Below are 20413 nucleotides of genomic sequence, written 5' to 3' on the forward strand. Positions count from 1 at the left end.
ATGCGGAAGGGGCAACAGAGTTGGCGACAGGGAGCAGTTCAGACTTTGAGGCTGAAGCAGAGGAGGGGGGGGTCAAGAGGCTGCTGAAGAATCGTGGGAGTCTCCCTCCCCTCTGGTCTCGTGCAGGATCACTAGGAAGGCAGAAGAGAGGCCAGAGGGGCACAGATGCAGTTTTGAGTCTGCTGGGGAAACATCTGAGAGAGGAGCCTTGGGAGGGTGGAAGGCTCAGTCTGGGAAACTGCCCTGTAGGGGCAAGACCGGCCGGGAGCTGTCTCCTTGAATAAAGAGTTAAATCTGCTGACAAGAGACTCGGCCGCTTGGCACTGAACTGCATCTGACTCCAGTCCTGACTCCGGGTCGGCGCTAGTCCGGGGCTCATGCTCTTAACTGACAGTTCTAGACCCACAAAAGGCAAAAGGAGGGGGCAGCATCACAGAATCAGGAAGCCTGCAAGTGCCAGGACCAAATCCTGCCTCTTTGGCATCTCAGAAGCAGCAGGCGCAATGCGAGTGGGCCCAGCCGGGTCTCCCAGGGACGCCCCCCCCCCCCCGCTCACCCACACTCTTCATGGAGCTGCCAATCTTGGTGCTGACGCGCAGAAACTTGCTGAGGTCCCAGCGCGGGATCTTGACCACGCAGTAATCCAGGCTGGGCTCAAAGCAGGCGGTGGTGGAGTTGGTGACGGAGTTCCTGGGGCAGAGAAGCGTACAGTTGGAACGGACCCCGACCAACACCCTGCAAGGCAGGACTCGAACCCACGACCCAGTTTGTGGAAAGCTCTCCCCAGGGAGCCTCGCCTGGCACCGTCTTTGGTGCCAAGCGAGGGCAAGGAGGCAAAGCCAAGCGAGGGCAGCTAAAACCCAGGCGTGAGCAAGACACAATCCAGCCGCTTCTGTGTTTCAAGGCAAGCTTCTTGCAAGGAAAGCAGTTTTGCTCCACAAGATGCTCAAGCGGTGAAGGACCCCCGGATCCCGTGAGCAGCAAGCCCCCCGTCCCAGCTGGGATTCGGCAGAGCGATGCCCCAGCCCAGGGTGAGCATTACCTGAGGACAGGCAGAGGGATGCCCAATGCCAGCTTGGCAGCCACGTACGCCAAGGGGTAGCCGGTGGCCTTGCTGGCCAGCGCTGAGCTCCGTGACAGCCGGGCATTCACCTCGATGATGTAGTACTGCGGGTGGGGGGGGGGCAAAAGAGAAGGTTGTGGCAGCAGACACAGCCCCCGTAGGGGCAAGGGGGTCTGAGCAGGCTCAGCCAGGGGCCAGAGAGGGCAGAAGCCGCCATGCGCTGCTCAGGCACAGGGCAGCCACCCCAACCCAACCCACCTGCCGGGTCTCACCTGCTCAGATTCGGGGTTCAGGGCATACTGGATGTTGCACTCGCCCACGATGCCCAGGTGGCGCACGACCTTGATGGCCGTGGTGCGCAGGAGGTTGTACTCGCGGTCGTTGAGGGTCTGGCTGGGGGCCACCACAATGGACTCCCCCGTGTGGATGCCCAGGGGGTCCAGGTTCTCCATGTTGCATACCTGGATCGGGGGGGGGGGGAGAGCAGGTGAGGCAGGTAGGAAGAGGGGGCCCCTTCTGGGGCACAATCACACCCCTCCCACCACACAAGCTGTTCTGACAGTGGGTGACATCGAATAAGGTCTATATATAGCGGGCAGATGAAGAATCAGAAATTTCTTTCTTTCTTAACTTTATTTCTCACTCTTTTAATCCATCTCTTTTTATCTATTTCTTTTTTCTCTTTCCTCTTTCTTTCCAATTGGACCTAGATGGAGTGGTACTTTGGTTCTCAAATGCAATCCGTTCTGGAAGTTCATCTGACTTCCAAAACGTTCGAAAACCAAGGCACAGCTTCCAATTGGCACAGGCGTCCCGGAAACAATTGCTGACAACTGCATTGGATGTTCGGCTTCCGAAAAACGTTCAAAAACCGGAACACTTAATTCTGGGTTTTCAGTGTTCGGGAGCCAATTTGTTCATCAACTAAGCGGAACAAGAACCAGGGTTCCGCTGTAAATGTTTTAGTCTGGGCAAAAAAGAGAAATGATAATACAGTGGTGCCTCACAAGACGAAATTAATCCGTTCCGTGAGGCTCCGTTCCGTATAGCGGTCTTTTCGTCTTGCGAAGCAAGCCCATTGACAGCTTAGCGGATTAGCGCTATTAGTGGTTTAGCGTCTTTTAGCAGATCAGCTGATAAGCGGCTTAGCAGCTTAGGAAAAGGAGGGGGAAAGGGGGAAAAACCCGCAGGAACTCGCAAGACAATAGGGAAATTCGTTTAGCGAAGCGCCTCCAAAACGGAAAACCCTTTCGTCTAGCGGGTTTTCCGTCTTGCGAGGCGTTCGTCTTGCGGGGCACCACTGTATTCTTTGTACGTATCTGTCTTTATAAATACTAATGAAATTTTTTCAAAGGAGCAGGAGGAGGAGGAGAACTCTCCCTCACAGGAGGTTTTTAAGTAGAGATCATAGAATAGTAGAATTGCAGCGTTGGAAGGGACCCCTAAGGGTCATCCAGTCCAAGACGGTCACCCAACTTCTGCTTAAAAACCTCCAAGGACACAGAGTCCACAACCTTTTAGGGATCTCTCTTGGGGATCCTATAGCTGTGATTTCCTTTCACTTCCAGGAACCATGAGAGACTTGCCCGGCCTGGCCGCTTCCAGACAGAGATCCAACAGTGAGGACCAACCGGGTCGTGCGAACGCCAGCCCGGCCTCCTTGTACCCAACGACGACCCCCCACCCCACCCCGCCACTTACCGTGACGCAGTTGTCGTAGGCGTCCCGCACCACCTCGTACTCGATCTCCTTCCAGCCCTTGAGGGACTTGTCCACCAGCACTTGGGAGGTGTGGGCAAAGGCCTGGCTCACCAGCGCCGTCAGCTCCTCTCGCCCGTTGGCAAAGCCGGAGCCCAGGCCGCCCAGCGCATAGGCAGAGCGCACAAGCACAGGGTAGCCCAGCCTCTCAGCCGCCGCCTGCGCCTGGGGGGGGGAGGGAGGAAGCAGTGAGGGGCCCGGCCTCCTCCAGGTGGGCCCCTAGGGTGCCCAGAGAAGGGCACCTCCAGGCAGTGCCCACAGACCCAGCATTTAATAGGTAAAATCACGTTGTGCAGTGGAAAGAATACGTCAGCCAGTCCTTACAGACACAAGTTCTCGGAGTCCATTCGCACTGCAAATGGATTGAGGTTGAATCCTGACAAGACAGAAGTACTGTTCTTGGGGGGACAGGAGGCGGGCAGGTGTGGAGGACTCCCTGGTCCTGAATGGGTTCACTGTGCCCCTGAAGGACCAGGTGCACAGCCTGGGAGTCATTTTGGACTCACAGCTGTCCATGGAGGCACAGGTCAATTCTGTGTCCAGGGCGGCTGTCTACCAGCTCCATCTGGTACGCAGGATGAGACCCTCCCTGTCCGCAAACGGTCTGGCCAGAGTGGTGCATGCTCTGGTTATCTCCCGCTTGGACTACTCCCATGTGCTCTACATGGGGCTACCTTTGAAGGTGACCCAGAAACTGCAACTAATCCAGAATGCGGCAGCTAGACTGGTGACTGGGAGCAGCCGCTGAGACCACATAACACCGGTCTTGAAAGACCTACATTGGCTCCCAGTACATTTCCAAGCACAATTCAAAGTGTTGGTGCTGACCTTGAAAGCCCTAAATGGCCTCAAAGGCCCAGTAGACCTGAAGGAGCGTCTCCACCCCCATCGTTCTGCCCGGACACTGAGGTCCAGCTCCGAGGGCCTTCTGGCGGTTCCCTCCCTGCGAGAAGCCAAGTTACAGGGAACCAGGCAGATGATGATGATGATGATGATGATGATTAGCTGGGGGCAGTTTGTGTGTTTAGGGGGGATGGACCCCTCTGCCCCTTTGTAGCCACTCATATATAGCAGCCTCCCCGCCCTCTGATTTTCAGAAGCCCCCCCTTGACAAAGAGAAGCCAGCAGGGCTCTTCCAGACCTTCTTCCCACAGGAACAAGCCCTCCCCCCTGCCTTGGGGACTCCCCCCCCCCCGCAAAAGAAAGGCCAGCCTTGAGCCTGAAGGTGGTCGTCCTGAGCGAGCCCCCTCACCTGTTCGAGGGAGCAGGCGGCTTCGCTGGGCGCCACATGCTCCCCGATCTCCTCCATCTTCTCCACAAAGACCTTGCGGTCCTCCGTCATCTCGATGGAGGTCACCGGAGTGCCCAGGACGCGGACGTGGTAGCGCTCCAGGACCCCTGCCTTGGTCAGCTCCACGCCGCAGTTCAGGGCCGTCTGCCCCCCGAAGGTCAGCAGGATCCCATCGGGGCGCTCGTTCTTGATGACCTGGGGGCAGGGAAAGGAGGTGTCGGGGACTGGCGGGACTCCAGCGGAAAGGGGGCTGGAGCCTCGCCTGGGGGGGGGGGCAGCGGTTTGTGGGGAACTGTGTTGGCCAGGAAGCGAGAGTTGGAGGCAGGAGAAGATTCAGAACTGGGGGAAGAGGCGGGCCAGGCAAGCGAAGGATCAGGTCCTTCCTCCTGCAGAACCAGGAGGGGGCTGAAAAGGGAGGAGCAGAGGAAGTTGCCACACGGGCGCAGTCTCCTAACGCAACACATCTCTCCAAAGCTCTGGGGGCCACCCAGGCACCGCTGAAGTCCCTGCTACATGAAAGACTTTTCTCCCTCCCTCTCTCGTAACCGTATGACTCTGGGGCACCCAAGGGAGATCAGAAGGTTCAGGATACCGACAAAAGAAGAATGGCAGACGAAATTAATGGACTACGCAGAATGGGATAAAATGACAGGAAGGATTCAAAACCAGAGATTCACAGAAGATTGGTAGAAATATACGAATTATTTGAAGAGCAACTGTAATCAACAAATTACACTACAAGAAGTTTTGTAAGGAGGAATATATGAAATACTGCAAAGAAGAGAAAGAAGAGAGATACTGGTTATGATATTTATGTAGTGAAAGTAAGAAATGTAAATTAAGTGAAAAGATTGGAAAACTTTTAGATGTCATTGATGGAAGTAAAAAAAATTGTATAAGATATAAAAGTATGTTTAATAATTGTGGAAAATGATATGTTAAAAAACTAATAAAAATATATGTATATAAACCAGAAGGTTCAGGACAGAGAGAATAAAGCCCTTCTTCATGCAGCGCAGAGTTAGACTGCGGAACTCGCTGCCACAAGAGGCAGTGAGGGCCACCAATCTGGGCAGATTTAGAAGAGGATGGAACAAATTCTTGGAGCAGAGGGATAGCAGCAGCCACTACTTGCTGCCTCCAGATGACTCCGTATAGCAGTTGCAGCTTTTTAGGCTAGATGCCCTTTGCGTGTCCCTCTGAACTTTACAATCCCACGGCGGGAGGGGGGAGCTCAGCTCACCTGAGCCACGTAGTCGGGGGTGATGGGCAGGAAGTAGACTTTGTCCGCCAGGCCTTTCGAGGTCTGCACAGTGGCAATGTTGGGGTTGATCAGCACCGTCTGAATGCTCTCCTCCTTCAGGGCTTTGATGGCCTGGCAGGGAGGGAAGGAAGGAAGAGGGAACTGGGTCAGTCATGTGTGTGTGTGTGTGTGTGTGTGTGGTCCCTCCCCACCCACAACCGCCTTGCCAACAAGGACGCCAGTCGAGGGAACGACCTCGAATTTGCAACCACAACGTTCACAATCTGAAGCAGCGCACTTGCGCAGGGCGGCTGTCCCAGTGTGGGAAAGCAGTTTGCAAGGCTTCGCGTGGCCTTGGCTGATAGGGAGAGATTAGCACCTCCAGAAGATGCTGGGGGGGGGAATCTCAGCCACACCCACACTGTGACAGGCCCCACATGCTCCCAGCACCCCGACCTCCCGCCCATCACCCCCCCAAAAGCCCCAAGGCCTCTCCCCCCACCTAGGAACTTTAAAGTCTAGATCTGCTGCAGATATTTCTGTGAGATTGGGGACCTTCTGTACGGCTTGTGTCTGTGGTTGTGTATTTTAGTAAACAGAGTGAAGGAGTATGAGTCATGCGGGGGGGGCATAGTGTGTGTTAATTTACTAGGGTTTAGCATATTTTCTGGTTGCTATCTTGTTTATTGTTTTAGAGATTATAAATGCCACATTGATTTGTTAAGCATAAACATGACTTTTGTGGTCACTGATGTCTAGCTTCTTTTTTTAGTTGCAGGTTTCCCAAGAGTGCTCTACAGATTGCAATTGCTGATTTGCTAATTATAGGATTTTTGTTGCCCCTGTGATGATCTGAAATCTTAACTGCACAAGGCTAAATTGCGAAATATTTGTTCTGTTGTAGATTTGCTTGTTTATGATAAATTTTAGTTCTTTATTGGTGCTGTTTCTGTAATTTCTGAACATTGCTTTTCTGTGTTTTCATTACTTAGCTCCCAGCTCATTAAATTACAAATATAAATTCATGTTGTAATTTTGTTTGTTTATGATACAATTGTTTATTGATATTGTTTACATGATTTTCCGATTTTTGTACACTGCTTTCCTCTTACTATTTTCATTACTTTGCTCCTCACTCTGCGGAGTGAAGGGTAGCCTGCAAATAATGTAAACAGGGTAAAATAAAATTACATTATTGCTACATATTGTTTTGTAAGCTGCTTTGGGATGCGTCTCAATGGGGAAAAAGTGGCATGGAAATACGTTCAATCAAATCAAATCGATCGCCCTCCCCTCCCTCCCTCAACTCACCTGGGAGCCAGAGTAGTCAAATTCACCCGCCTGCCCTATAGAGAGCCCCCCTGAGCCCAGGATGAGCACCTTGTGGGGTCGGGCAGTGCTGCTGGCAGGGGGCGCTTTGGCAAAGCAGAGGCGCTGTTGCAGGAGCTCATGAACTGGGGGGGGGGAGAGAGAGAGAGAGAAAGAAAAAGGGGGCATCTCAGTTAAGACAGTGGTCCAGCCCCACACGAGGTGCCTGCGATACCTCAACCTGGACAGGGCAGAGACTGGGGCAGGCCCCACCAGCACGCAAAGCGGAAAATAATAATTATAAAGATAAAGGTAAAAGGACCCCTGACCATTAGGTCCAGTCGTGGACGACTCTGGGGTTGTGGCGCTCATCTCACTCTACTGGCCAAGGGATCCAGCGTACAGCTTCCGGGTCATGTGGCCAGCAGGACTAAGCCACTTCTGGCGAACCAGAGCAGCGCACGAAAACGCCGTTTACCTTCCCGCCGGAGTGGTACCTGTTTATCTACTTGCACTTTGACGTGCTTTCGAACTGCTAGGTTGGCAGGAGCAGGGACTGAGCAACAGGCGCTCACCCTGTCGCGGGGATTCGAACCGCTGACCTTCTGATTGGCAAGTCCTAGGCTCTGCGGTTTAACCCACAGCGCCACCCGCGTCCCTAATAATAATCATAATAAATTTTATTTATACCCCGCTCTCCCCAGCCAAGACCGGGCTCAGGGCAGCTAACACCAGGTATAAAAACAATTGAATGAAATACGACTTAAAATACAATGTTAAAATGCAGCCTCATTTCAGCAGAAACTCCCATCAAAAACTTTTTGGGGGATGAAAATGTCAAGTCTTCACCAAGGCTAACTATCCAGACTGGTCCAACGTGGGCCAGAAAAAAGCCGGGTAAGTCCCCAAATAGGAGTCCCTAGGGGCCAAACCTGCCCCCCCCAAAGAGGCACCTGTCTCCGGGCTCTGCGCTCCCTCCGCCTCGCCTCGCGCCGTCTCCAGGAAGATGTCGAAAAGACACTCAAGGTCTGTCGGTCCAGCATTGTGCTCCGGGTGAAACTGCACACTGAAAGGGGGGGGGGAGAGAAAAGGCTTTGGGGGGTCAGGAGCCCCAGGGGTGTGGGGAGACCCTGCCAGCGCACAGAGAGTCGGAGGGGAACCCAAAAGTCATCTGGCCCAACTCCCATTATGCGCTCTGCCATGCACCGTACTCCCCACTCCAAAGGGGGCAGGAGCGAGGCAAGACACCCCAGCCCCCCCATGCATACCCCCCCATGTCTCTCACCTGAAGAAAGGCTTGGAGTCGTGGACGAGGCCCTCGTTGGAGAGGTCGTTGGCGTTGCTGAAGAGGGGGGACCAGCCGGCCGGCAGGCTAGCCGAGTCGACCGCAAAGCCGTGGTTCTGGGAGGTGATGAAGCAGCGCTGAGAGCCTTCGTGGAGACACGGCTGGTTGTGCCCGCGGTTTCCGTACCTGCCCAGTGGGGAGAGGGGGGCAGTCAGGCCTGGCCAGAGGGAGGAGCCAAAGGACTTCTGTGCCCAGCGCGAACTTGCGATGGAGAAACAGGAATGGCCAGAGGTGTCCTTTGTGGCCCTTAAGGGCCCTGCAGCTGGATCCGGCCCATGGCCCATCCAGTCCAGCCTCCTGTTCTCACAGGGGCCAACCAGATGCCCATTATGGGAAACCAGCAAGCAGGATCCGGGCACCAGAAACGGGGATTGGGAAGCACCAACTGCGGAGGGAAAGCAGAGCCAACTTGGCTAGGAGCCATCCATGAATGCGTCAACTCCTGGTGCTAATAATAATATATTACTTGCACCCTGCCCATCAAAACGGGTTGCCCCAGTCACTCACGGCAGCTTCCAACACAATATAATAAACACAGTGAAACCTTGGGCGTTAAAAACTTCCAATCCTCCGTGAAAGCCATCCAGGTTGGTGGCCATGTTAGAATTCCTGCTCCATGATTGCAGTCATGGGATTGTTGTCTTCCACATGACGGTGTACATTTTGACTCCACCGAGCAGGAAGCGATGGAGACAGGATGTTTGTGTTCCTGTGTTCCATGAAGTGGGACTATTGTCCTTTGTTTTCTCTCTTTGCTGTCTGATGCTAGAGAGAGAGGGAGCCATGTTGCAGTGTTCCGTGTGTGTTTATATGTAAATAAAGGAGATTAGCCAAAATGCTGAGTTGCTGAGGTCTGTTACGCATGATGCACAAACTCTGCAGATCCCTAAGTGTGCCAGTGTCTGTTGGCATCGGTCGCTGTGATGTTTGGGCTGAAGAAAGCTTTTGAAGCTCCCGAACGATTGACCAGGAGGGAGGGAACAAGCCAGTCGGGCAGGTGTCTCTGCCAGGGTCCTACTCAAGTGTAGGCTGAACTCCTGACAGGCCACTCCTCCCTCCTGGGGGAGGGAGTTCCACAGGTTAACCGTCCGCTGCAAAAAAGGGGGGGCTTTTGCGTGACTGCCCTTACTCTCCCCCCACAGACACCTACTTCATCTTGTAGGTCTTGGCCCCGATGGCCAACGCCAGCAGCTGGTGGCCCAGGCAGATCCCAAAAACGGGCTTCGGGGTTGGCAGCTCCAGGACGCGGCGCAGGTTGGCAACCGTCACTTGGCAGAGCTGGGGGTCTCCAGGGCCGTTGCTGACAAACAGACCGTCGAACTCTGGGAGGAGAATCCAGAAATGGGGCAAGCTGGGACCCTTCACCAAGCGAGGAGAGACCCTCGGCAGCCCCCAGACCCAAGGCCTCCCCTCCCTGTGTCTGTCCAGCGCCCAGGAAGGATCCTGCCAGCAGCCTCCACCGGGCCCCGGCCACCCCGCTCACCTGCGCTGTCCAGGGGGTGGTCCCAGGGCACCACTCTGACGGCTGCGCCACGGCTGCAGAGGCACCGAATCTGGTTGTACTTGAGGCCACAGTCGACAGCCGTGATCCTGACGGATCCCCCGGGGTTGAAGAGGCGGGGAGCCTAGTGAGTCGGGGGGAGGCAGAGAGGAAGAGTGAGGCTGATGGCCAGAAAGGGAGCCTCTCGGGGTGGGCAGGGGGCACTCAGGGGCCAGGCTGGCCCAGGAAACACCCCCAACCCCTGGGGTGCTGGCCCACGATGGCTCTGTGCTCCTGGCCACCCTCTGCTTAAGAACTTCTGGAGAGCCTGCTGGATCAGGCAGTGAAATCGAACCCAGCACCCTCTCCTCCCAGTGCCTCTTTTGTGAAACCCACAAGCAGGATTCAGGCACGCGAGCCCTCTCTCCTCCTGTGCTTCCCAGGAAATGGCATTCAAAAGCGTTGCTGCCAGGAGCAAGGCAGCAAGAAATCGCATGGACGAGTCAGTGAAGTTAGCTCTTTATTCAAGTAAACAAGGTCTGCTCAGGAGGCCTAGTAAGCACAGCAACTCTTCCTGCTGCATCTTGCCCCCACGAGGCTGATATTTGCCTAAGTCTCTTCCTTTCGCCGGTTCTTTCCAAGCAATCTGAGACTTTGTTGGTGTGCCTGTCTCTGCCCCCTCCCTCTTCATGCCTCTTCTGGTTCTGGAAGGGAGTTTGTCACAGGAGGGGGGGGCATCTCTGCCTCTTGGTCTCTCTCCTCTCCTGCATCAGCTTCTGCCTCTGATTCTGGACTGCTCTCTGGCACAGACTCTCCCTGCTCACCAAGTCCTGTTACCCCTTCTGCTACTGACACCTTCTCTTCCCAGGCTCTGACCACTCACCACTACTCTCGGGGCTCTGAGCCTTCTTCCTATGGGGGGCCCCAGCTGCTTCCTCCTCCCACCATTTTTCTACGTCCAAGCAGCCCACGAAACCTCCAGCCGTGGAGACTGGAGCACAGCCTGATCGGCTGCTAAGCCCCCAATGCCAAGGGCCACGTGCAGGCCCAGAAGCAAACTCTGCCATGCACAAAAGCAGACCCCCTCACGGGCAGCCAAGCCACCTCCAGGTCTGACCACCCAAGCTCCCCTCTTGCCCCCACCTACTTGGAGGGAGACCTCCTTCACCAGGTGCCTCCTGTTGGGGTCCTCAAAGGGCAGGTGGGTGTTGGGGACACCATCGGGCACCAGCCTGCCCAGCAAGCTGCCCTTTTCCCGGATCCTCTTGGTCAGGGCGCGAGTGTCCACTCCTGCAAGCACAAGGGACCAGTGAGCGCCCCGCCAGGCTCAGCGGGAGAACCAGGGCAGCCCCACAGAGCGGCCCCTGGGCAGAGACCCACAGCCACTTTCGGCCACCGAGGGGCAGGGAACAGCTCATCGCACTTCTGTGGGGGCAAATTCTCCCCGCCACCTGGCGGAATTATAGAAGGGACCCCAGGGGTCATCTAGTCCAGCCCCCGCAGTGCAGAAAGCACAACTAAAGCGCTCCTGGTGGATCATATGGTCACCTGACCTCTGCTTAAAACCTCTAGCAAAGGAGAGTCTGCCATCTGGCAAGGGCGTCTGTCCAACAGCTCTTAGGTGCAGAAAACTATTCCTAGCGTTTAGCCAGAATCTTCTTTCTTGCCATTTCCATCTGTTGCTTTGTGCCCCACTGACTGGAGCATCAGAAAACAAGCTTGGGACGCCTTTCAGATACATGAAGGGGGCAACATGAAGCTGACATTTTGCATCGTGCAGAGAGATGGTCTTTTCCATCAACAGGAAAAGTGGGGGCGACAGGAAAGGGGGCTGGGGGGGTGGAAGAATCCACAATGGACAGGGTGCTTTGGAGAACAAGCTCTTTTACCCCCCTGTAAGATTGGGAATGAGAGGCCCCCGTCTGCTCACAGGCTGCTCCCTCCCAGAATCCCACATGTGGGGGAAACACCTGAGTATTTGTCACAAGGATTCCTGGGGGGTGTCTATAATCCCCCCACCATTTCTGCATTTTCCACCTATGTGTTTTCCCCCACAGGACTCTTGGCGGTGAAATAAAAAAAATTAAGGTCTTATAAGATAAGATAAATGAGATAAATGTTCATAAATGTACCAAGCAAATACATACATAAATATATAAACCACATGTCTGAAACCCCACAGAAAAAGTCCTGAAACCATTTGTCCCTCCCAAATTGACCTCAGATATTTTCTTTGCAAGGTAGAAGGAAAATGGAAAAGCCTCCCCATTGTCTTTTCCTTCACAAATCCTGTCTTAAGGGTATGTCTGTGTATGAATAGCTGAGCCTGTGACCCGGCCCAGGAACGAAGTATTTATCATTACAAAAGACTGACTAGGTTCCCCAGGTAATTCAATCAAGTGATCATTAACAGGTAACCTGCCAGACAGGAGATAAACAACGCACTCAGATTTCCGTTGCAGACCGCCTTTTCTGTGATGTGTAGGTATGATGTGTCTGGGGGTGCAGCAGAGGGAGGGCACCAACAGGCTCAGCCCTCTGGCCCCTCTAAGCCCCTCCTACTGGGCCCTGGGCTTACCTTCCAGGCCAGGAATCCCCTTTTCCTGCAGCCAGCGGTCAAGCGAGGTGGTGGCGCTCCAGTGGCTGGGGTTTCGGGAACACTCGCCGACAATGAGGGCCGCGACGTGGATGGAGCTGGACTCAAACCACTAGGAGGAGGAGGAGGAGGAGGAAGGGGAGAGGGAATCAGGGCCAGCATCCCACCATCACAGTCTTAAGGAATATCAGAAGCGCCTGCTGGGTCCGTCCAGGTGGGCCCATGCAGTCCAGCAGCCTGTTTCCCCAGGGGCCAACCAGGTGTCCTTAGTGGGAATCCAGCAAGCAGAATCTTAGCACAAAAGCAACTCTCCTGTCGTTTTTGGAAGCACGGCTGCCTCCAGCTGTGGAGAGGGACCATGGCCATCTTGGCCAGCAGCCACAGAGAGCCCACCATGAATTTGTCTCATCCTCTTTCAATGCCTTGGTGGCTACCATTGCCTCCACAGTTTACCGTAACTACATTATTATTATTATTAGAATTTATATACATGCCCTATACCTGGGGGTCTCATGGTGGATCATGGAATAAAACCACAAAACACATGATCAAAACGCAAACAACAACCCAATAATACCCCCAGAGAAAAGACCCACATTTTAAAAGGGCAGAGGAGGCCAATCAGATCAATCAAAGGTTAAAAAGGAACATTTTTGCCTGGCACCTAAAGGTGTATAATGAAGGCACCAAGTGGACGGCCCTGGGGAGATCATTCCGGGGAGCCACTGCAGAGAAGGCCCTGCTCTCATGTTGCCACCCTCCAGGCCTCTCACGGAGGAGGCACACGGAGGAGGGCCGCAGAGGATGATCCCAGGATCCAGGTTCATATGGGGAGAGGCTGTCCTCAAAATATGGTGGTCCTGAGCCATTTAAGGCTTTATAGATCAAAACCAGCACTTAGAATTGGGTCTGGAAACTAACTGGTAGCCAGTGCAGTCGGACCAGAATTGGTGCAATATGTTCAACCTTGAGGTTGCCAGAGCATAGAGAGCAGTAGCTAGCTGATCCCTGTCCAGACCGGGGCGTAGTTGGGCCACCAGCCGAAGCTGATGGAAGGCACTCTGGGCCACGTGTTGCGTGAAGGACATCGCAGTGCATGTTGAGGACCCCTCCTCCCCCACTTGATGCACGAGGGGGGCTGCGAGAGAGCAGGATACGCCCCAGAGAGGCCCACCTGGGATCCACATCATTATATTTGCAGAAGCAGGGAATTACCATTTCAGTCCTGCAAGATTGTTTCTTAGCTCCCTGCATGAACCCTGTTGATCCGATCAAGGTTTTTTTAAACAAATTTAATTTACGACTTCTCTAAATACAAGCACAGGCCGGATTCCAAAGGACTAATGCTTGGCCTTTCTGACAGCAACAAGAACCCTCAATGACCAGCTTATTCCCAGGACTGGATGTGAAATGCGGCTGTGTCATTTATATCGGCCTCTGCTGAGAAGCCGCTCATTCATCCAGATGACAAGCCACGTGAAGCAGAACCGGGAATCTCTGCCAGTACTCACCCGGCTGAGCCCGTACGGACCCTCCTCGTCCGGCGGGACCCCATAATTCCCGACCAGGGGGTACGTCAGCACCAAGATCTGCGATTTGTAGGAGGGGTCCGTCAGTGCTTCGAGGTAGCCCACCATGCCTGTCTGGAAAACTGCGGAGAGGGAAGCCAGAGGAGGCCTGGTCAGCACCGCCAGGCCCTGGCCAAAGGGTCAGTCCTCCTGCCCCGATCTGTGGGGGGTTGCTGGCCAAACCCCGAGGTACCTGGCCAAAGCCACCTCAGGGGGACGCGTTCTCTGGGGCCGCACTGATCTCGGTCCTGCCAATCCCGACGCCACCACATCCCTTCTCAGGTGACGATAATTAGAAGTGCGCCAGAAGCCGCTCAGGTATCAGGTGCTGCTCCCCTGCAGGAGGGAAGGGGGGCAGGAAGGGGGTACACAGCGGCCCCAGTGCCCACTTCGGGGACCCCCCCGGGCTAATTGAGAGGGCAGCGGAGGAGGGGGGCCGCCTGGCCTGGACCTCAAAGGGGGCGTCACACGCAGACACTGATCCATTGGTTGGCATTTAGGGAGTTTCACGACTTGTTTTAGGCGCCTCAAGTCCAGATCGTAGAATCGCCAAATTGCAGAGCTGGAAGGGACCCTCAGGGGTCATCTAGCCCAGCGCAGAGACCGGTCTCAGCTTAGAGCTGCACATTAGTCTCACTCTTTTGGGGGGGGGTCTTATTTTGTTTTCACGCCCGGTCATTTTACTATTATTATGGGCTGGGGCCCGAGAAGCTGGCATTAGCCAGAGGTCTCTGTGGGGCTCTGAAAGGGCTTGCCCCCCCCCTTTATCCAGGATTATTTCTGCAACACAAAGCAAAGTCTCAGAAGCCTGAAGGGGGGCGTGAGAGGAGACCCCCCCCCAGCCAGGCTTGCTTCCTCGGGGGAGATCAGGAGCCCCCCAGCCCCCTCGGCGGGGGAGCAGAGAAAGGGCCCAATCCAGATGCCAAGGTGTGGGCCCGGCTTTGCCTTGCAGCCCCATTGCAGCCCAGCAGGCCTGACCCCCGGCGAAGCCCCCACCCCACGGGCACGGAGCCCCCCCGCCCCGGAAGGCACTCTGGACGCGCTCAGAGGCGCTCTCCAGCAGCTGCGGCCTCCCTCCCGCCCTGGGCGCGCTTGGGGGCTGCCGGGCCCCGGATCTGGGGGGGGACCCCCGATCGCCCCCCCCCCCGAGCAGGAGCAGAAGGGGAAGCCCCTCGGCCACGTGGAGGGAGCAGGCTCGGCCTGGGGGCGGGGCAGGCGCGGACCCGGAGGAGGACAGGGTGGGGGAGGGGAAAGGGGGTCCCGCCTTTGTGCCGCCCCCCCACCCGGACCCCCCCCCAAAAAAAACACACAGACTCACCCACTTCCCCGGCGGCGGCGACCTTGGCGGCTCCGAAGGGGCGCCCCCGCACCAGCGTGCCATCTTCCAGCACCAGGCTGCCCATCGCGGAGCCCGGTCCGTGGGCGCGCCCCCGGGGGGACCGGGAGGAGGAGGAGGCGGCGGGGGCGAGCGGGGAGCGGGAGCGCGCAAGGAGGAGGGAAGGAGGAGGGCCGGATCGGGGCCGGGCGGTGAGGAAGAGAAGAGGCGGAGCCGGCGAGGCCGGGGAGGAAATGACCCGCCCGGGGGCGGGAGGCCAGCCGAGCCCCGGAGGAGGGGAACGGGCTGCAGACCCCGATCTGCCCCTTGTCCCTTAGGGGGACGCAAGAGCCCGGATCGGGTCCCAAAGGGGGGTCCCTAGACTCGGAGCAAAGAGCAGAGGCCCAGCAGAGAAGCTGGAGCAGCAAAGCCAAGCCAGATCTCTGATCTTCCACTATTGCAACCGGGTCCCTGCTCGCCACGCGCAGGAGGAACAATGGGGCACAAGCCCTTATATAGACTTGGGAAATTGCCCCCCCCGGAGCCCGAGACCCCCCCTCCATACATGCATCACAAAAGAGGTGATGGTCTTCTTCCTGTCTGCCAGGTTATCTGATTGCCTTTCCTGGTAGTCGGTCACCCTTTGAGATGGTGATTTCCCAATTTCTGAGACAATGGGAAGGTTCCCTCGCCCCCTCCCTCCTCGCAGAGAAAACATTGGGTCAGTTTGGGAATTAAAAATGGTTTCAGGAAGGTCTTCCTGTGCTGATCTCTCTACGAGCTTGGTTGGTACATTTATGAACATTTGTTATACATCTAAGACTTTTAAATTCTAATCACAAAAGGAGCCCCCCCCCCCCAAGACATACAGCTGGGGGTCTCCTCGGCCCCCCAGCCACGCTCGAATGGAAACAATTCCTTATGAGGAACGGCTAAGGGAGCTGGGCATGTTTAGCCTGGAGAAGAGGAGGTTAAGGGGTGATATGATAAAGGTAAAGGCACCCCTGCCCGTACGGGCCAGTCTTGACAGACTTTGGAGTTGTGCTCCCATCTCACTCAAGAGGCCGGGGGCCAGCGCTGTCCGGAGACACTTCCGGGTCACGTGGCCAGCGTGACAAAGCTGCATCTGGTGAGCCAGAGCCGCACACGGAAACGCCGTTTACCTTCCCACCAGTAAGTGGTCCCTATTTATCTACTTGCACCCAGGGGTGCTTTCGAACTGCTAGGTTGGCAGGCACTGGGACCGAGCAGCGGGAGCGCACCCCGCCGCAGGGATTCGAACCGCCGACCTTTCGATCGGCAAGCCCTAGGCGCTGAGGCTTTTACCCACAGCGCCACCCGCGTCCCTGTTTAGCCTGGAGAAGAGGAGGTTAAGGGGTGATATGATAGTCATGTTCAAATATATAAAAGGATGTCACATAGAGGAGGGAGAAAGGTTGTTTTCTGCTGCTCCAGAGAAGCGGACACGGAGCAATGGATCCAAACGACAAGAAAGAAGATTCCACCTAAACATTAGGAAGAACTTCCTGACAGTAAGAGCTGTTTGACAGTGGAATTTGCTGCCAAGGAGTGTGGTGGAGTCTCCTTCTTTGGAGGTCTTTAAGCAGAGACTTGACAACCATATGTCAGGAGTGCTCTGATGGTGTTTCCTGCTTGGCAGGGGGTTGGACTCGATGGCCCTTGTGGTCTCTTCCAACTCTAGGATTCTATGAAACATCATGGCACGGCACACCCACTCTTCCTGCATTGCTTTTAATGGAGGGATGCATCCTTTGCAATGTTATTGCTTCTTTTTTTCATTAAAAAGTGCCATTTATGAAGTTTGCAGAGGAGGGCTACCCGCTTACACGGACAGAGGGAAGACCCCACTCTGCTGACTGTGCCCTGTGCCCAGGCAAGCCTTAGAAATGCCGTTTTGTGCAAGCAAAATTTCAAATGCCCCCAACCTTTTTGGGGGAGGCAGTGAAAGGTTGCTGGCCACCAGGGAGGCCAGGCCAAGAAGCCAGCGGACTTCGCTTTTGGCATTACCCAACAAGGTCAAAGCTCCCCGGAAGCCAGCAGCCCGTGCAAGGGAGCCGGCAGCTGGGCAGGGCTAGTGGGAGTTGCAGTGCAACATCTTGGAGGATGCCACGTTGGCAGAGGCTGCTCAGACATCACCCCGGGGCATGGGCAGCAAGCAGCAGATGCCTGGCGATGCTGCACAGACGCAGAGAACTCTTGCCATTGTTATAAGAATTTTAAGGTCTTAGGTAAAGGTAAAGGGACCCCTGACCGTTAGGTCCAGTCACGGACGACTCTGAGGTTGCTGTGCTCATCTTGCTTTATTGGCCGAGGGCGCAGGCATACAGCTTCCGGGTCATGTGGCCAGCATGACTAAGCTGCTTCTGGCGAACCAGAGCAGCGCATGGAAATGCCGTTTACCTTCCCGCCGGAGTGGTACCTATTGATCTACTTGCACTTTGACATGCTTTCAAACTGCTAGTTTGGCAGGAGCAGGGACCAAGCAATGGGAGCTCACCCCGTCATTGCGGGGATTCGAACCGCCAACTGTCTGATCGGCAAGTCCTAGGCTCTGTGGTTTAACCCACAGCGCCACCTGCGCTATATGTAATAAATGTTCATAAATGTACCAAGCAAACACATACATCAATACATATATAAAGCACATGTCTGAAACCCCACAGAAAAAAAGACCTGAACAAATTGACCTCAAATATTTCTCTGCAAGGTCAAAGTGGGAAACCTCCCCATTGTCTCTTTCTTCACAAATCCTGTCTTAAGGGCACATTTAAGATATGAATAGGGTGTGAGCCTGTGACCTGGCCCAGGAACTAAGTATTTATCATTACAAAAGACTGGCCAGGCTCCCCAGGAAACCCAATCAAGTAACCATTAAACAGGTGTAGCAGGAATTTATGTATAGGTTGGGGGGGTTGCCCCTCCAGCAGATATCCTGCACATGCAGCCCACTACCAAAGTCAGCACAATCGCTTTTGTGACTTGTGATTTGTCCCCACAAAACACTTCATCACAGTTTCTTCCTAGCTATTCAAAGGGCCTCTGCTGCACTATACCAAATGTAAGAATTCTTCGATAAATGTACCTATGTACTGGCTCACTGGGGAAACTTCAGAAATCCATCTAGACCTGTGAGCTCAGCTCCTCAGCAGCCCCTCTGCCTGAGGGATAATCCCTGGCATCCTGATACCTGGGTGCCAGACAGGTAGCCATGCCAGAAATAACAAACCCAGGTGAAGACAAAAGGGTGGGATGATCTTGGCTGTTAAACAGGGAAATGTAAATATCTTTTTTGTTACATTTGATGGGTTTTTGGTGGAGGGCAAGGGGAACCATGGGGCAGGATGCTCAGATTAATGCCACCAGACCTCCCCTTTCATGATGTAACCGTGATGTAGTTGGGGTGTAACATGGGGATTAGCAGCTAACAAAAGTTTGGGGGCTCTTTTGTTCGGGGCTTCCATCTTGTTCCACCTGGTGGTAGGTGGGAGTCCTGTGGTGACAGTTCAATCAAGACCAAGCCGACTGGCTGCTGTTTTGCTCTGGCATTCCTGGCCGGGGTCCTTGTTTTTTGTCCAAGGGAACCCTCAGTTTTCTCTGTTAACACGGGTAACCTGCCAGACAGGAAATAAACGATGACAGGAGATAAACAACACACTCAGATTTCTACTTTAGCCCGCCCTTTCTGTGATGTAGGTATGATGCAATTAAAAATGTCTATATAAGGGCGGGCACACCTTGGTTCGGGGTCCTCCTCCGTCCTCCTGCATGAGAGGGGAGCACCCTGTTGCAACAGATCAATAAAGATCAGGCTTATGAGCTGCTTTGCTTCTCGATATTCTTTGGTTGGCCTCTGTTCTTTTCTCCAACCGATGGAGAACCTGCAAAGGAATCTGCAAGGGCCCTTGTGTCCCCCATAAGGGAATAAGAGCAGATTTCCGTTTATTACACCACACCCCGGTTCACGTTGCCCCAGGTGCCTCTGGCAGCCCTTGGCACGTGGCTCTCCTTGGCATGTCTTTCCCAGGGAGTGCAGCAGGGGACGCTGCTGTGCCTCCAGGCCATGCGAGATGCACGGGGACATGCGTGTGGCTTAGACAGGAGCAGTGCATTGTGGGAGGATGAGGTGGGGGGGAAGATCTCTGGGCGCAGCAGCCAGCAGGGGGCGCTTTGCAGGAGGGGCAGCGCATGTATAGAAGAGCCAGACAGGCTTTGAGCTGCATTTATATGTGGGGCACCTTAGGAAGGAGAAGCCAGGCTCGCTCCATGACTTGGCAGAAGCAGCCGCCTTGAGGGTTGGCCACTCAGAGGTTGCTCACCTTAGCTTCAATTCCTGCAATTCCACCCCCATTGTTCTGCCCGGACACTGAGGTCCAGCGCCAAGGGCCTTCTGGCGGTTCCCTCGCTGCAAGAAGCCAAGGGAACCAGGCAGAGGGCCTTCTCAGTGGTGGCACCCGCCTGTGGAATGCCCTCCCACCAGATGTCAAAAAGAACAACAACTGCCAGACTTTTAGAAGACATTTGAAGACAGCCTTGTTTAGGAAAGCTTTTAATGTTTGATGTATTAGTGGCTGGGGAAGCCCAGCCAGATGGGCGGGGTGTAAATAATAATAATAATAATAATAATAATAATAATAATAATAATTATTATTATTATTATTATTATTATTATGGCAGGGGTTGGTCTAGATGACCCTCGGGACCCACCCCACTCTACAAATCTATGGTGTGTATGGGGAATACTCAAGCGTTGAACCACTCTCAAGTATTTTCACGGCAAGAATTTTGTTTTGTTCACTAGAGTCTCCTGAGGCTGTTTTAAGGGAAAACACTTGAGGGAATTAGACCATAAGAAAAGCCTTCTGGATCAGACCAATGGCCCACGGTTACAGAAATTAGGGGGGGGGGGACATCTTTAAAGTTGTTTAATGTTACAAATATTATGCATACATGTATCCTTTCGACTTGATGGCTCAGGGAAGTTACCTAGGTTTATCATATAAAATCAACTCCTTTGCCAGTTTCCTCCATTTCAACACTTTTGTCCTTGGAAAAAGGACTCTTTCCCCTGCCACCTCCCCAAGTGTGAGGACATGTATACACACCTCCTACCCCAGGAAGTGCCCGGAGGTGACAATTGCTGAGCTGATTGTTGGCCAAGGAAAGCCTAATCCCATCCCCAGACTTGCCGAGGGGCCAGACATGCAAAGGAAGTTCTATTGTACTTTGGGTGGTGGGACTTCAGAGGTCTTTGCCTATGCTAATCTTATACCTGGGTCTTGCCCTTATGCTAATCTTGTACCAAGGAATTGTCTGGACCTGTTTGCCAAGGTTAAACTGCTGCAACCCCTGTCTACCCCTCCCCTTTGGTGACATGTCAGTGATGTAGCAATGAGGCATCAATGATGCTGTATGAATTCATAGAATC

General features: G+C 54.4%; 2 protein-coding genes across 2 annotated transcripts in view; both read right to left on the reverse strand.

Moving 5' to 3' along the window:
- CAD (carbamoyl-phosphate synthetase 2, aspartate transcarbamylase, and dihydroorotase) overlaps positions 1-15103 on the reverse strand; it is a 43151-nt gene extending 28048 nt beyond the window's left edge. The window contains exons 1-15 of the mRNA XM_079968377.1: positions 14971-15103; positions 13596-13735; positions 12067-12196; positions 10636-10778; positions 9492-9633; positions 9159-9330; positions 7949-8134; positions 7617-7729; positions 6667-6809; positions 5356-5487; positions 4074-4307; positions 2765-2986; positions 1336-1524; positions 1043-1167; positions 557-690 (exon numbers count right to left, since the gene is read on the reverse strand). Coding sequence (XP_079824503.1) covers positions 557-690; positions 1043-1167; positions 1336-1524; positions 2765-2986; positions 4074-4307; positions 5356-5487; positions 6667-6809; positions 7617-7729; positions 7949-8134; positions 9159-9330; positions 9492-9633; positions 10636-10778; positions 12067-12196; positions 13596-13735; positions 14971-15055 — 2290 coding nt within the window. The 5' untranslated portion in view covers positions 15056-15103. The remainder of the gene's footprint in view (positions 1-556; positions 691-1042; positions 1168-1335; positions 1525-2764; positions 2987-4073; positions 4308-5355; positions 5488-6666; positions 6810-7616; positions 7730-7948; positions 8135-9158; positions 9331-9491; positions 9634-10635; positions 10779-12066; positions 12197-13595; positions 13736-14970) is intronic.
- The window catches only part of LOC307211686 (uncharacterized protein), a 57740-nt gene extending 41092 nt beyond the window's left edge, over positions 1-16648 (reverse strand). Inside the window, exon 1 of the mRNA XM_079968545.1 lies at positions 16386-16648. The gene's annotated coding sequence lies outside the window, so the exon portion shown is untranslated. The remainder of the gene's footprint in view (positions 1-16385) is intronic.
- Positions 16649-20413: the final 3765 nt, after the last annotated feature.

Source organism: Podarcis cretensis, assembly GCF_951804945.1.
Source record: "Podarcis cretensis genome assembly, chromosome: 3".
Taxonomy (NCBI): domain Eukaryota; kingdom Metazoa; phylum Chordata; class Lepidosauria; order Squamata; family Lacertidae; genus Podarcis; species Podarcis cretensis.